Source organism: Ischnura elegans, chromosome 1, assembly GCF_921293095.1.
Source record: "Ischnura elegans chromosome 1, ioIscEleg1.1, whole genome shotgun sequence".
NCBI lineage: Eukaryota > Metazoa > Arthropoda > Insecta > Odonata > Coenagrionidae > Ischnura > Ischnura elegans.
Genome location: NC_060246.1, coordinates 41,994,913 through 42,009,823, shown reverse-complemented (window position 1 = coordinate 42,009,823; position 14,911 = coordinate 41,994,913). Strand labels below are relative to the sequence as shown.

The window sequence follows — 14,911 nt, the reverse complement described above, 5'->3', positions numbered from 1 at the left end:
AATAAGGCGCGATGATTCGTAGTGATCGTATTCTTACTCGTATGACAGTGGTAGATTTGCGATTGCAAAGGTGTTTCCATGTTTTTTCGTTGTGTTTCAATTCCATTCATCTAATCAATTCTCATTTTTCTCGAATTGCAGATCCGACCACTCGTCCTCATCTCCGCACGGAGGCGTGGGCTCTCCCTCTAGTGGGGCCATCGGGAAGGTGACCTCCGCCTCCTCGTCGCTGTCCTCCGCGTCCACCGCGACCGCCGCCGAGGCCGCCGCCACCTCCAAAGTACGCGTCACCTTCTTCGAGAGCGAGAAGCCCCACGTGGTGGTGGGCTCGCCGGAGCCTCTGACCTTCGACCCCACCGACGACCTCCTCTCCCTACCGCTGGATGCACAGGGACTGGCGAGCGGCTCCCAGCAACAGCAGCAACTGCTCCTGCTAGCCACCTCCACGATGACTTCACCCAGCCCGATCACCGTGCCACCCTACGACAGACAGACGAGGTAAGTCCGCACAACCCGCTCGCCGTGACGCGCGAGAATCAGAATGGACGCTTTTGTTCCGAGTGGAGCGTTCTTCAAATGTGTGTTACTCTACATTTCAGATAATTGTTCATATCGACCGCTCCTAGCCGTAAAGTAGTATCGCAAAAAGCATTCCATGCAGGCGTATCTTGAATTTTTAGCCCAGAAAATCGTATCTGTAATATTTGAGCCACATGATCGTATGTAAATTTTCGTCCATTATGGACTTGTATTCTGACATACGATTTATGGACGAAATTTCCTATATGACTATGTGGCTCAAACATTACAGACACGATTTTCTGGACTAGAAATCGAAGATACGCCTGTATGGAGCAATGTTTTTGAGATATGCACTAATTTTCGGAAAAGGAGCGGTCAATATGGCGAGGAGGATTTTACCTTGACGCCCTTGAATCTTATTTTGCGATTTTCGTCCGATTTCATAGCATTTTAAATCGATGATTGTAGGTAGTTTGGAAAATTCATTTTCATCACATTTTGATCTTTTACCAAAAAATCGTGAAATGTGGGCTTTAGTATTTTCCTCTGATGCCCTAATGGTGAATTGGATTGGATAAGTTAAATTCAATACCTATTTGAAACAACTGCGTTCAATTCAATTATATCAAAATGCAAAGAAGTTATCTTCCAAGCTTCCCGCCGTATTATTGAACCGGTAGTATAATGCCAAGGTGCCCAACAGAATGCTTAGTACCCTTTTCATTTGTGTCAGCAAAACTGCGTAAATTTTCCATGAATTTTTCAATTCAATGTAAAAGAATATTCTAGGTTTTCGTGAACAATAGTCCATTAAAATACCCTCGTAAACCTGCATTAATTATTTTTCCGCATTGTTTCTTTTCCGCTAAGATTATTAGCTAGTGCCTATTGCGCTATATATGCGCTGCCGTCATTTCTCTGAATTCTCATCGTTTCGATCCGCTGTGTAAGTGGAAATGGAGTTTCTTTCGTAAAAATCCATTTTTTTGTTTTTTAAATAGTTTTTCTTATTTCTCTTCGAAACACTTTTCTAAAAATGATCATCTCGTGTTGCCGTAGTCTAGAATCTAGATAGATGTTCTAGTTAGATGAAATTAATCAGCGGAGCGCCATTTCATGCACGCCACATCAATATTCCGAAGGGTACTGAACAGTTGGAACTCTCCTGAACTCTCCTGTTAGTATTTGTTTGCAGCACTAATGCATTGTATGTTAGGACCCAGCTTATTAAAAGTACCATCGAAGAGGTGTCCCCGTAATTGTGGTAAAATTTAAAGAAAAGTGAAAATACTACTATTTATTTTCGTGGAAAATCGATTACCTGCGATCAGTCGATGTTTTATTTATTAGCAATTTTCCTAGTCACGAACTCCCGTAAAAAATTAATAGAGCACAAACGTTCGATATAGAGACTATGAAAATTTTCATGACCTGATGTAGCAGTCTCGTAGCCTGAATGCAGAGAGTTTAGTATGTAATATACATCTATAAGATATGTCAATACATACTCAGTACGCATTGTATATATTGTATGAATTGTTAATATATATATATATATGTATACTGAGTATTTATTGTATACAAAATATATAGTATTGTATAAAGTATACTATACTAAGTATGCATTGTATACAATATATAGTATTGTATAAAACATACTTACAAACTACAGTACATATATACTTGTTAGTATGTGTTGTATAAGCTCAGTATGTATTTTATACATATTGCCATCTGTCGATGCCACGGACGCACGCTCAAACGTTTTTAATTCCGGGAAATTTTTCAACTGAGCTCACTCGGATATGACAGAAAGAATTTGTTTGTAAAAAGGTGATTATCATCATCATTATCCTAGAAAATCCGTTATCTCAAGTGTATGATATCAGTTTGCCTCCTTGCGTGTTTTCATTGTTTATTCCCTCGCAGCGCAACTACATGTTGTTCATTCATGCATTTTAATGAGATTGGGGTAGAGCATGTTGAAAATTTCTCACTCTCCCGTGAGAGCGATCCCTCTTTGTTTATTCCTCATTTGCTTTTCAATTTCGAGAATTAGGAGCTGAAATTAAGTTCGTCAGGTGATTTAAAAAAATACTCGCACAAAACCTTCATTCTCTCGGTGTTCCTACTTAAAAATGATGATGTTTGCTTGTTGATTACCCTGCTATGATATTAGAAAGAATACAGGAAGGAAGAGAAATGCTTGTGCCCTAGTGGAAGAATCTTTGTTATGATCTAGTTAAGTAGCCTGTAGACTCTCGAAAATAATCATCGCCTCCTAATTTGCGCAATTTAGCGTAACTATTTCGGCATTTGCTTCAAATTTTGTCGAATTCGGCTCCGTTTTTTTAGTTTTAGCTCAATCTATACATTGTATCTACGTCTATTTGTAGATAAACGTCCTACCTGCTAATAGCTGAGGGTGGCCTTTTCTGGTGTTTCGCCATGTCGTGAAAAATATGCTGCGCTTGAATGTGATCATATAAACTTTAGTCATATAAATTTAAAAAAATTCCTTCGGGATAAAATGGAATAGTTTTTAATTTTGTGGCCACGGTAATGCATATAAAGTCCTCTAAAAAGGAACTAAGTTTTCTATTGTCGTAAATTATCTATTTTTAGAGTAATAATATGCTATGGTTGCTTTCCTACTTTTTATGTTATGTATACTTTTTCCTTTCAATGAGGTACTCATATTAACGCCTGTTGTTGACAAAAGAACTTTCTCACATCGCTGCGTATGTCAGTGCGCCTTATCGAATCATGTTGTCCCAGTTTCGTAGTCCGTAATTGTTTTCCTTGGTAGGGCAGGTGTTAAGAGTAAGGCCAATGACATCACGGGCCTGATGTGTCACCAGAGTTCATTGTCCCAAAAATATGACCTTGGTTCGGAACCGCAATTCTGAGTCGAGGGTTTGGAATATTTAATTTCCCCGTTCCTCTATCCGTTATTGTCGGTTATCATCAATAGACAGATGTGTAATCAGGAAATGTATGCACTAAGCATTGTGCCTGGGCCCGCCCGAGAAACTAGGTCAGAGTTTTGAGAGAGCATTAGCCTCCCCAACAATTATCTGTAGTTGTGAAACAACAGGCTTACGTTAAGAAATTCCAAAATGGTATTAGAAGGCGATAACTGTTTAAAAATTTCGCTAGAAACTCACGTAGGAGCCCTACGTATTGCGCTATTTTGATTTTACTATACTTCGTAATTAGATTTTCCCACATAATCTCTTGTTATTGATGTACTCTTCGCTATTTTTCTCATGAAATTCGAGACTACACCGATGGAATATAGTATTCCATATTTATATCTACGTATATGAGTTATAGCATTTACCTCCCCTCAAAGCCACTCTCCTTTTTTCTTACGTGGTGGGCAACTTTTCGAATGGAGTGCTACCCCAGTAACCTCTTAATTCGCAATGTTAGAAGCTCAGCTTTTTGCATGAAAACTATCTACATTGAGTGCCATGAAAGTGCGGGAGCATTTCCCGAAATCGCCAGTTTGTTAGGAACATTCATGTTAATTTATTTTGGAGAATTATTCGGCGCTACATAATATCATAACCAATCCGTGAAAGAGTGTAATGGGACTTGCCTATTCTTGTTTTACCTTGGTTGTTCTAGGGATATAAATTTCAGTACCTACCTTTTATGTGCCAAAAAATTCTCATTCTATGTTCACAATTTGCTGTTAGATGTACTCATTTTTTTCACCGAAAAACCTAGATTAGGAATCAGAAACTTTCGAAGTTAATTTTTGTGTCATAACTGCCGTACGGTCAGTGGCCACAGTTTTTATTATTCGCATGGAAACTTCAGTTGAAAGATCTCACCTCGATCTTAATCCTCATACGACATCACCGCTGTGAAGTTCAGTGATCGCGTGAACGTTGCAAGGACGTCTGTAGTCGCGGTGGGCTCTGTCCTCGATATCGCGTATTCGCTTGCATATCGGGTCTTCCGAAGGATCAATTATCGTGTAATATGGGCTTAAGGACGATAGGTAGGAATCCAGACGGGTGGGCGAAAGCTTTTTTCCGTAGTGCGGTGTTCTACTGTTACTACTGGCAGCAGGCGGAGGTTCCCGCCGAGGGCAATGGGATCGCCTCTCGCCGGATTCTCCGCGGCCTTTTGCGGGATGACCTACAAGTCATCGTCCCCCCACACGCTTGGGCGCACTTCCTCTTTCCTGTGTCTTCCTCTCGCTGTGCTTCCCTAGGGCTGCTTGCTCCTCGGGTCCCTTCCCGTTCTTGGACACCATTCCCCTCCAGTCATCCATTCCTCAGGGAATCGGGCGGAAATATCATTTAGCCGTATCCATTATAGGCAAGGAATTGGAGGAGGATTTCCGGTGGATGGCGAAGCTGCTTCTGAAGCTGTCTTTGATCACGTAATCAATCGCCTCATGTTCACGTATCCGTTTGTCGGTCTGCAAACAATGGTGGTATGGCTGGTATCTTTTGGATTTGGATATTTGCATTGAGGTTTGGTGTATCAATATTTCGTATTGTTGTTAAATTTTTTGTCACGATGACCTATAAAGGAATGTTTGATTTAGTGATTGAAAGCAAATTTTGTTTTATTGATTCTTTTCATATTAAATAAGCTCATTATTTTTGGGATTTTACCTACTTTGTGTTTTAGCCAGCAATTGTGAGATCATTTTAAAGTATAAATCGGAATCTTTCAGATCTGTTTCATTCTAAATTCCAGTCTTGTATCGGAGGAGTTGATCAATGTATTCACTAATCTGGCTTGGTATTTCAAAATGTAAAGTTTCGAAAATTTTGAGGTCGCTTTGATCAAAGAGTCAAAAGATCTTTAGATGCAACAGAATTAGTTATTAGCAACAGAAAGGCAAACTTATTGTGAAGACTTTGGTGACCGTTTTTCCGTAGAAATTCTGGTTACCATAAGTGGAAAAGATGCAAGAGACATCTGCGGTATTAGTCGAATGTAAGCATAAACCTTACGGATCCATACCTTAGTGCTGTGCTTCTTTATTTTGCGACTTATTCCTTCTGAAAACTGAGAAAATAGTATAAATCATGTAGTTCTTCTTCACGGTCCTGATATTTGTTGTTTATGTGGAGAAACGCTGGGTTTTAATTAGTTACATTAAGTTTGTTCTTTTAACTTTTATTTTAAACTTTAAACTAGCTTTTTAGCATCTGAACTGGAGACTGAAGTTAGGGATAATAACACCTATTTCTCGAACCTTGATTCATGGCCTTAAATTTTAATTGACTAATCGAGATTGAATAGTTATAACCCTGGGTTGATTTGATTTCATATTAGTATTAATAAAATCAGTGTTTTGATATTTCCACTATCCTTACTTCAAAATCCATTATTTTGAAATAGTCATCGTATTTTTTTCAATTGGCAATCCTCACATACTGGTGTGTATTCATGAACATAATTGAAAACTATTACCGCGGAAATAATTATTATGAATTTTATTATCAATACGAGTTTTCATAAAGTTAAAACATATGTATTTACCTTTTAAAAGTATTGTTTTAGAAGATGAAATATACTCATCGTGAAATATCCAATGTGTTGGGAAATAATGGTTCTACTCCTAGGAATAATTTCAAATGGTGACGTCTCAAATGAACGTTTCCACTTTGGTAAAATTGGTAAAATAAACACTTGTCCTTTCCCGTCTCTCCATCGAACAATGAAGACTACTTCCTTCCATCAATTGCCGTTTCATTTACCTCGGGGGGCGCAGATGGAATTATCCTAGTCTCTTATTATGTACCCACGGCTCCTTGGCGCCACTTCTAGCCTGCCTCCTAGACGCTCACTTGTCGCCCGGCATTTCAAGAGTACCTACTCTCCTCCCACTCAACCCTCCCACCTTTTCCTCCCACCCCATTTTCCCACCCTTTCTGTCGAACCCCTCTTATCTTTCGCCTCCCCTCCAACCGCTCATTACCATGGCAACATTATTTCCTCTCCCAGGAGCATTATATTTCCCTACTCCATTGGTTCATCGCGAAGGAGAGCGCTAGTAGAAGGGGGCGGAGGAGTAGGGAAATAGGAGTCGTGGTGGGGAGGAAAATATTTTCCTCTAGTCCCCTCCGCCGTCTCCAGGGGTCTATTGGCCGGCGGCAACGTGCTTTTCCTGCCTCTATAGACGGCGCTATTCATGACCGTGGATGCCGTCTTGGTGCGCCCGCTGTGACTTCATTTTTTTTGTTTGGATGGGATTAAATTGGAAGGTTCATTAAGTGAACTCCTCGCTCGGCTCTCTTCTATAGATTTTCTTGGGCATTTGGTTCTACATTCCGCTTGTGTTGCGGATGATACACTGTCTTTGAGTTTTTTCATTCCCCACGTATTTACTATTCTTTTTCTATATTTTCAAGTGGTAGCTGTATTCCATTTTCGGAAGAAAATGGCATATTCTTGATTAAATAATATCTCCATCCTGCCCTACCAATTATTGGGGATCATTACAGATTCCTTAATTTCCTTTGTGGAGTATGATGCCCTTCAGAAAGATACTTTCAAGATAGCGCTATCTATTTATTGTATTCTTTTACCAAATTTTTGTTTCGTTCCACTTAAAGGTCACATTTTTCATTGCTAGTCCCGTTGTTTTTTACCTATCGCCTCCTCGAGTTTATTCTCGTGAGCATAGTAATACCGGTAGTCGATTAAGGACATTTAGCCCTCGTTATTTATTGTGGTCATGATTTCAGTCGGATACTTGCATTTATATTTTATTATGACACCTTTATTATTTTCATTGACGGTATGCCTAGCGTGCAGTTGTCAGAATTTAAATTGATTCAGATCTACGAGACGAACAGTTTATTGTGTATTTGCTAATAATATTTTTCATGTGACTTTACGGCGTCATTCGTGAACAAGGCTGCCCCTAAAAGCCACTATCTGCTTTCCTCCTTCCGTCTGAGCTTGATCGCAATCTACGGACGAATCTTACAATCGTGGTAATTTTTACCTTGATACGTTGCAATCGAGTTGCTAAGTTACTAAATTGACGCCTTTTTTCCGAAGAAGTGAGTGATTATGCAATTATTAATGGTTAATATTATATTTTTTTAACTTTGACTACTACTTGAGGCTAGAATTAGAACTGACCATTTACGGACGGACAAATATGCACACCCAATTACGTCCGATCTTAGAATCTCTTATTCCTTTTTTGTTACTGTCGAAAATGGTACTGACTTGAGACAAGCTTACTTCTGGATTAATTTTCCGAGACTTTCGCTTCCATGAATTGCGTTAATCAATATTGTCTGGTGCGTTGCCCACAGTGTTTTTTCCACGGAAATATTATTGGATGCCAAGACTTGGATGCTGGAACGAAACGACCTCATGGTGTATCCGACACTTTTGAGGAGAAAATAACTGTCTCTACATTTTGGGGGAAATTCCGCATTGCGCTCAAACTTATGGATGTCTTGCCAATTTTTTATCCTAATAAACGCTTCGAGAGGAAGTGATCCTGCAGAATTCTTTCATTCTCGGGGTCGCACTTTCACTTGATCTTATTTCACTCTGGTCATGTAATTTTCTTGCTATGAAATGAACAAGCATGTTTGTATCTTACATGATATGTTGCACCCTAATTATTGAAGAAATGAACATGTTCGATTTTTCATGCTGCCGTTTTTGAGTGGTTTCTTAATTTTAAATTGTAAATATTACTTAATTATTTGAATAGTTTCTTGATATAATCTCCATCTTGTGTACACATATATCCTAAATACATGTAGGTACATCCATAACTCAACATCACTGACACTGCTGGCAGCTGTGCTAAGCATTGAATGGAACGTTAATTCCTGGAACTCCATTCCTCTTTTCTCTATTCATCTATTATTTTTTTCCTTGTTGTCTCCCATATTTACCGTGGGTTCTTTCGTGACATAAATAATAAAAATTATAAACCCTCATGCTAATTCAGTTAGTACCTTGGTTCAACATTTAATTATTATCAGTCGTTAATTGGTGAACATTTCTTGAATTTGGCTTTCATTTTAAGTACGTAGCTAAGTTTTCCAGGCACACACGAAACTTGGTCAATAGTTTCGCTCTATTTTATTTCCTGGCTAAATTCGTCAGTTTAATTCCGTTCGTCTGCTGCTCAAAAATTCGGAATCTTTTCCTATTTCTCGCAGTGGCCTCTCTTTCTGTTCAACGTGGATTCTGTTTAATCCACTGGAGATAGACTCACTGAGGGCACAGAAGGACCTCACGGTAAAGCAAACCCCACCCTCGTTCCCGTAATTGGTGTTTGATTTTGGTCCCGACGCGACGCTCTGATTCCAATTTTCACAATCCTAGTTTTAAAAAAAAGTTAAAACGTTCCGTGGTCAGGAGGGAATCGGGAATCCATGCCAATACTCTCAGGGAACGCTTTGGCGCCTTATTTGACGTGTCGATCGATCGCAATCCCACCCACCTCTATTTATAGAATGGTGGCGGTTCCATCGACGTAGAAGGTGGGAAATGTAGTTAGGAGCGGGAGACGGGTGGTACACTGAAGGTGGGAAGAGGGTGGACTTGGGTGCATTAGCGGTGAGAAGAGAAAGAATTTGGATGCGGGAGGGGTGTTACCGGCCTACATAATACACTAATTTAGAGTATGCATGGAATACTCCGTTTCTTGTGTTAAGTTTCATTTATTTGCCTTTTCTTAACTATATTGAATGAGTTCAAATTTATTTGGTTGCTTTTAATTGCTCAAAATTAGACTTGCAAGCGGTTGAAAATGACCCCGGCCGTGGTGGATGTACGTTCTTAATTATTATTCCCACAAGGCAGGGCTGATAGCAGATTTATATAAATAGAGGGTTTGTATTAAAAAAAAAGAGAATGTGTGCTATTTAACAATGATAGAAGGATTATATATATGTTTGCGACTTGACCTCTTAAAATATTTAGGAAATGCTGTCTTGTTGAAATGAAAATTGCACGACAGTTGACAAAATATTATAAATCGCCATCAATATAAACATTTTGTATTTGTTAACTTTTATTCCAATCAGATTATTTTAATACGGAATGAGAAGTATTTCGCGATCTCAGGGCAAGCTAGGTGTTGGTTGTCGGCTTAATGTGGTCTTCAATGTGATTTTTGTCGATACTGAAATTTCGGAATCCGATCCCAGCGGTGGCGTATGTAAAGTCTGGTTGAATAGGAATCTCTGATTGGGATCTACTTGGAGAGCATCGCGAAAGCGCTAAATACGATGAATGGAGAACACGGAGACCCTTAGTGCCTCCCGTGTAGGGTGGTGTTCAATCAACTCCGGGTTACCTTTCCTCCTCCCTCCCGGATTTTATATTGATTTCATGAGTGCCAGCTGAACCTCCCTGATTTTGACGTCAATGCCTCATGTTTTTTCTATAGAGGAATGAAAATATTTTACGACGCCGTCGGCCCTTTTAATGATGAATTTCCATTAAGGTAGGATATAGAAATTTATATTATACATTTGATGTTAACGAAATATTTTTCGGCAGGGGCAGCTGGATGATTGAAGTCGGTATTTCAGTTTTAAGAAGATTCGCACTATTTTATTCTGAGCGAAAATCTGGAACGATCTCAATTGTTCATCAAATTCCGTAGCTCCATTGGGCTTCTTCTGTGCATATCCATGGCACGGTATCGCAAATAAATCTCACATGGCGTGGTTTAACATATTTTTATTTAGATTTATTTTTATTAACTTTAGTCACTGTATTAATTGTTTCCTTTCATGTTGTATTGAAAATTAGACTTGTCCAAGTAATGATAGTTGGGGTCATCACAATGTTTGATTATCTTTCGGTACTTAAAACACCGATTAACTAATTTGTGTGTGATTTTCTACGCTTTTAATCCTCTAAACAAATGCTTTGAACATTTACGTCATGAATAGTATCCCAATTGTATTCCTTGCCGCGAATTTAATTTACTATGTTCAAAACACAACACTTTGTAGCGTCGATTTCTTCTAAAAGGCAAGATTAGCGTAGTGGCGTGTATGTCACCTCCCCTAATCATCCCACTCCGCTCTTAGAAGAAAGGGCTGCTGATGAGGGCCTGTATTGATTGAGGTGCTAATGTCGTCGTGCGATTTCCTCTCTCTCTCTATCTCTCTCTCTCTCTCTCTCTCTCTCTCTCTCTCGGTTGGAGTGGACGCGAAATGGCGAAGTGAGTTTTCGAATGAGGAGCTGACGGCGTTCCCGAGGCTTGTTTTCGTGGGAGACTCATTGAGAAGCGAGGGAATTGTTGGATATGTGGGGGTGTAAGAGAAGGGGAAGGTGTCGAGAGCTGCTAATGAAGGAGAAGGAAAGAAGCATTTCTTGTGGTGGGAGACATGACAAGGATTTGTCTTTCTTGTTCTTTCGTCGATAGCCTAAAAAGTCGTCGATTACATAGTTGGTTTCGATAACCGTCAATGGCGTTGGTTATTTTGTATAGATCACAATGTATTTTATTTTTATAATATATAATTATAATTGTGATATAATTATATATTCGCTGTAGTGATATATTGTAGATAATTATCTATGGTCTTCGGTCAACTATCTTCTGAATATTGAGGCTAACGTGATGATTAAAACTTTCTTGATTATTAGAGGTGATATGAAACAAATCCTTAGTCTCTCATTTTTCGACGTTTTCTGTGCTGTTGTATAATGTTGTGTCTATATTCGACTGCCGTCGATCTCCGGCATTGGTCATTAGACCCGAAAATCGAAGACCTATTGTAAAAGAATGTATATGCTATATTCCGATGGAAAATAGAAATATATATTATAGTAGATTGTGGAAAGTATAAAAGAACACTGGATATTGAAACAAAAGAAACTTATTTTGAGCCAAACTAACACGATTTGTAACATCTGTATTTGAGTTTTAAAATTATACTTTAGAGTTTATTCCGTGCTCTAATCAAAAATCGAAGGCAATCGTTTATTTTCTTCTGTCCATGAACATCGATAGTAATATATGAGGATTTTTGTGTTGGCCAGCCAATTCGAGCTTAAATCGTCCATCATCGACCAAGTCTAGTCGTGGGTGAAGCGGTGGGGGAAAAGAAATTCAGCGTGGCATTTGGACTCGCGAAAACAAGGGCGCGGGGTGCGAGAGAGAGAGAGAGGGGGGGGGGTTAGTTTGGCTGGAAGGGTTGATAGGAAAGGGTTGGGTGCTTCAGGTGGGAATTCGCCGGGAGGCGAATGGTCTGTGGGGGAGGGGTGGGCGGGAGGGTTTAGCACAAGGTGAGTCACGTAGACGTGGCAACGCCGACTGCTGCTTTGGGCCGGTGGCGCCGTTCACCTCCCGCCTCTGTTGGGGGTGGCTATCTTGGCCTAGGAGAAGGGGGTGTTTTCAATCGACGGAATAGAGCCCTTTAGAACGCTACGCGAAGGAAAGAAGTACACATTTATCACTTGCAAGTTTCATAATTTGCTCTGCAGTTGTATTGGGTACCTATTTTATCGACCGCCTGACATAAACAATTTGTTACTGGAGTCATAACTTCCGATACCTTAATTAGCTTTTTCGGAGATATGTTTAAAAGCTGTGGCTAGGCCTATATGTGTAGAAAAGTGCAGATTTTAAACTGTATATAATTATTGTGTTGACAAAAAAGGTATAAGTAGTATTATGACATATGTATGACTTGCTCAATAACATATCATACAGGCACCTCAATTAACTACTTTCGTTTATGTTAACAAATTAATGACGTACGTTAAGTCAAATGCGCTAGCTGATTGGGAAAGGTGCCATAGTCGAATTACATTGGAGAAATAAATATGTATTGAATATTGTACGTTCCACGAATAATTTGCCTGTTGAGATGGCAAAAGTCGCCGTATTAAATCATAGTATGCTGCATGGGACATCAGTATTTTCAGTGTAATACTTCAAAAAAAGCCTATTTACGTATTCGATTTCAATCGTAGGACCGAGTCAGGACCTTCTTAATGAACTCCTTCGGGAATAAAAATCCGAAAGATAAATAGAAGCGAATGTTTGTTTACTCGTCTCGTTATTTTGTGATTCATTGGGGTTACATCCCGCTCCATTTCTAAGTATTGACTCTTTTGATTTGATAATCATGCTTTCCCGCTTGAGGAAGCTGTTGTGTAGTTGAGCGCCGCGAAAACAAATGATTTTCGTGCCAAAGTGAATGCCCTTCCCTCACCCTTGTGTTGTTCCTTCTCATGAGATCACGGATTATACCTTTTCCCTATACAAAAGTTCAAATTTGATTAATTGGTGACCTTTTGAGTCGTCCCCTATTCCTGTGAAAGGTCGAGTGTTCTGTTTCATAACGCCTAACTTACTCTTAATCTTTCCCGTGTACCTAGTTTCTGCAAAGAAGGCTTCACGTTTTCAAAACCTTGTATTTCAATGCGCTGAGCTTCTCGAAATCATTTCGGCTCTCCGGTCTAGCTGATCAGAATAATTTATTTCCCTTTCTCCTCCTCCGTTAGTATATCATTGGTTTATATCTCTTGCTTCATGATTCCTTCGCTTTATAGTCGCCTTTAGCGCATTCTGAATAATAAATGACTTTTGTTCTAGAAGTTGGTCGAGCGTCTGATAGTCGGGGAGCAGGTGTAAATTTCGAGGGTACTTACTCATAAACAAGCAATATAGTTCGATGTGTATGGTTCTACGAGTTTGGCCTTCTTTTATCTTGGCTAGGACATCTTTTATTTCATTTTTTAATGCATGTGCTTTTAATACTCTGTCCACACTCTGTCCAGATATTTATGCATGAAATCAAAATTTACCTACTCGACAATATAAAGATTACTCGGGTACATAATATATGATATCGTTTCTTGATGTGGTGCAAACAAATTATCAACTATATGTGGTCATTTTATGCATCCCCTCCTGCAGGTTTTATTTGTACACGATGACTACGTCGCCATTATTTTTGCCGACTAAACTTACCAAAAAGCCGTATACCATCAGACTTCATTATCCCAGTTAGCTGCAATATTCCTCCTCAATTTTTCACTTGTGAGGTTCTAATTCGGGGATGAGGCATCAGTCTCTCCGTTGCCTACTGCTGAGTGAAACTCACGCTCGCTATCTGTAAACACATTTCTCTGAATGGCACTGATTTTACAAGTCTCCTATTAGCCCTGTAGATCGAATTGCGTTGACAATGAACTGAAAATAATTTAAAATTTGTCTACGTATTTTATTTATTTTGAAAAGTGAGTGCTTCTCGTATTCAATTAATTTATTTTTCTTACTTATTTACTGGTCTTAATCCGAAATGCTCCCATATTGTCGTAATATTACCATGCATAAAAGATAATATATTTTTCCGTCCAATAATTCAGTTTTCTTTTATTAGTTCTTCATAGTTTATGTAGAACATACGTTAAAGCGCGATCTTATTCGCCTTTTTCTTTTTTCGCATATTATCTGTATTCTATTTCATTTATATTAACCATATCCCGTGTATATTTTACGATGTTATTACTTTCAGTGTAATTATTTTCAGTCATCAACTTGTGATGGATCTTAACGAGTGACAATTTTTTCCTTTGCTCTTTTTTCGGGTGATTTCTCTCGCTATCTGTCGCTTGTCAGGCGCGGAAATCATTTTTTCGCATCAGGGAATATGTTTGACGCGCCTGAGACCTCAAACCTCTTTTATCATCTGCATGCCTGTCACGTCGCTGGTACGACTCCAACCGTGCCAATCCATTTAGTTTCTCCCTCCATTTATTTTTGTGTCCTATCTTTTACTCCGTTTTTTTCCGCGAACATAGTCTCGGGGCTTAATGGCGAGGGGTCGCCAACCTTCCGCATGTGGGATGGCTTAGCGCGAGACACGATCTAATGTGAAACCATTGAGTTCCCTATGTAGTCAAACTTCCTCACCTAAGAGCTGAGTTTTGGAATGGTCTGATTCCATCACGAATCTCACTCTTGTTTGGCGTCCCGATCTAGAATATGGTCGTTTACTCTGACCTACATTCTTAAAACTATGCACATTTTTTTATGGATGGGAATTGACGGTTTGGTTGATATTCAAGCATACACCTCTTATGCAGTCTGTCATTGACTCACAAATTCAAATTAAAAATTTAAGAAAGCTGCTGCGATTCAGAAATGTTCTTTAGAGTTTCGGTTTCTTCCTTTCCATGTGACATGGGGAGTGAAGGAAAAGATATGGTAATCAGCGCTTATGGTAACTGGACGAGATTCGCAGCCGACGTAATAACTTATCTCTACCTTTCTATCGGTTTTACCTCGTATTTTTTATGGGAAGACGTCTAAAGGCAGGAGAAGGATTAAAAAACGGGTAAAAATGGCCTCTTCATACTTCTTTTGCAATCGGATTCGGCATTAAATATTTGATCGAGAAGC

At 39.3% G+C, this 14,911-nt stretch overlaps 1 protein-coding gene across 1 annotated transcript in view; it reads left to right on the top strand.

Annotated features, from left to right (window-relative positions):
• LOC124159332 overlaps window positions 1-14,911 on the top strand; it is a 457,426-nt gene that overhangs the window by 416,186 nt on the left and 26,329 nt on the right. Inside the window, exon 5 of the mRNA XM_046535083.1 lies at window positions 142-498. Coding sequence (XP_046391039.1) covers window positions 142-498 — 357 coding nt within the window. The remainder of the gene's footprint in view (window positions 1-141; window positions 499-14,911) is intronic.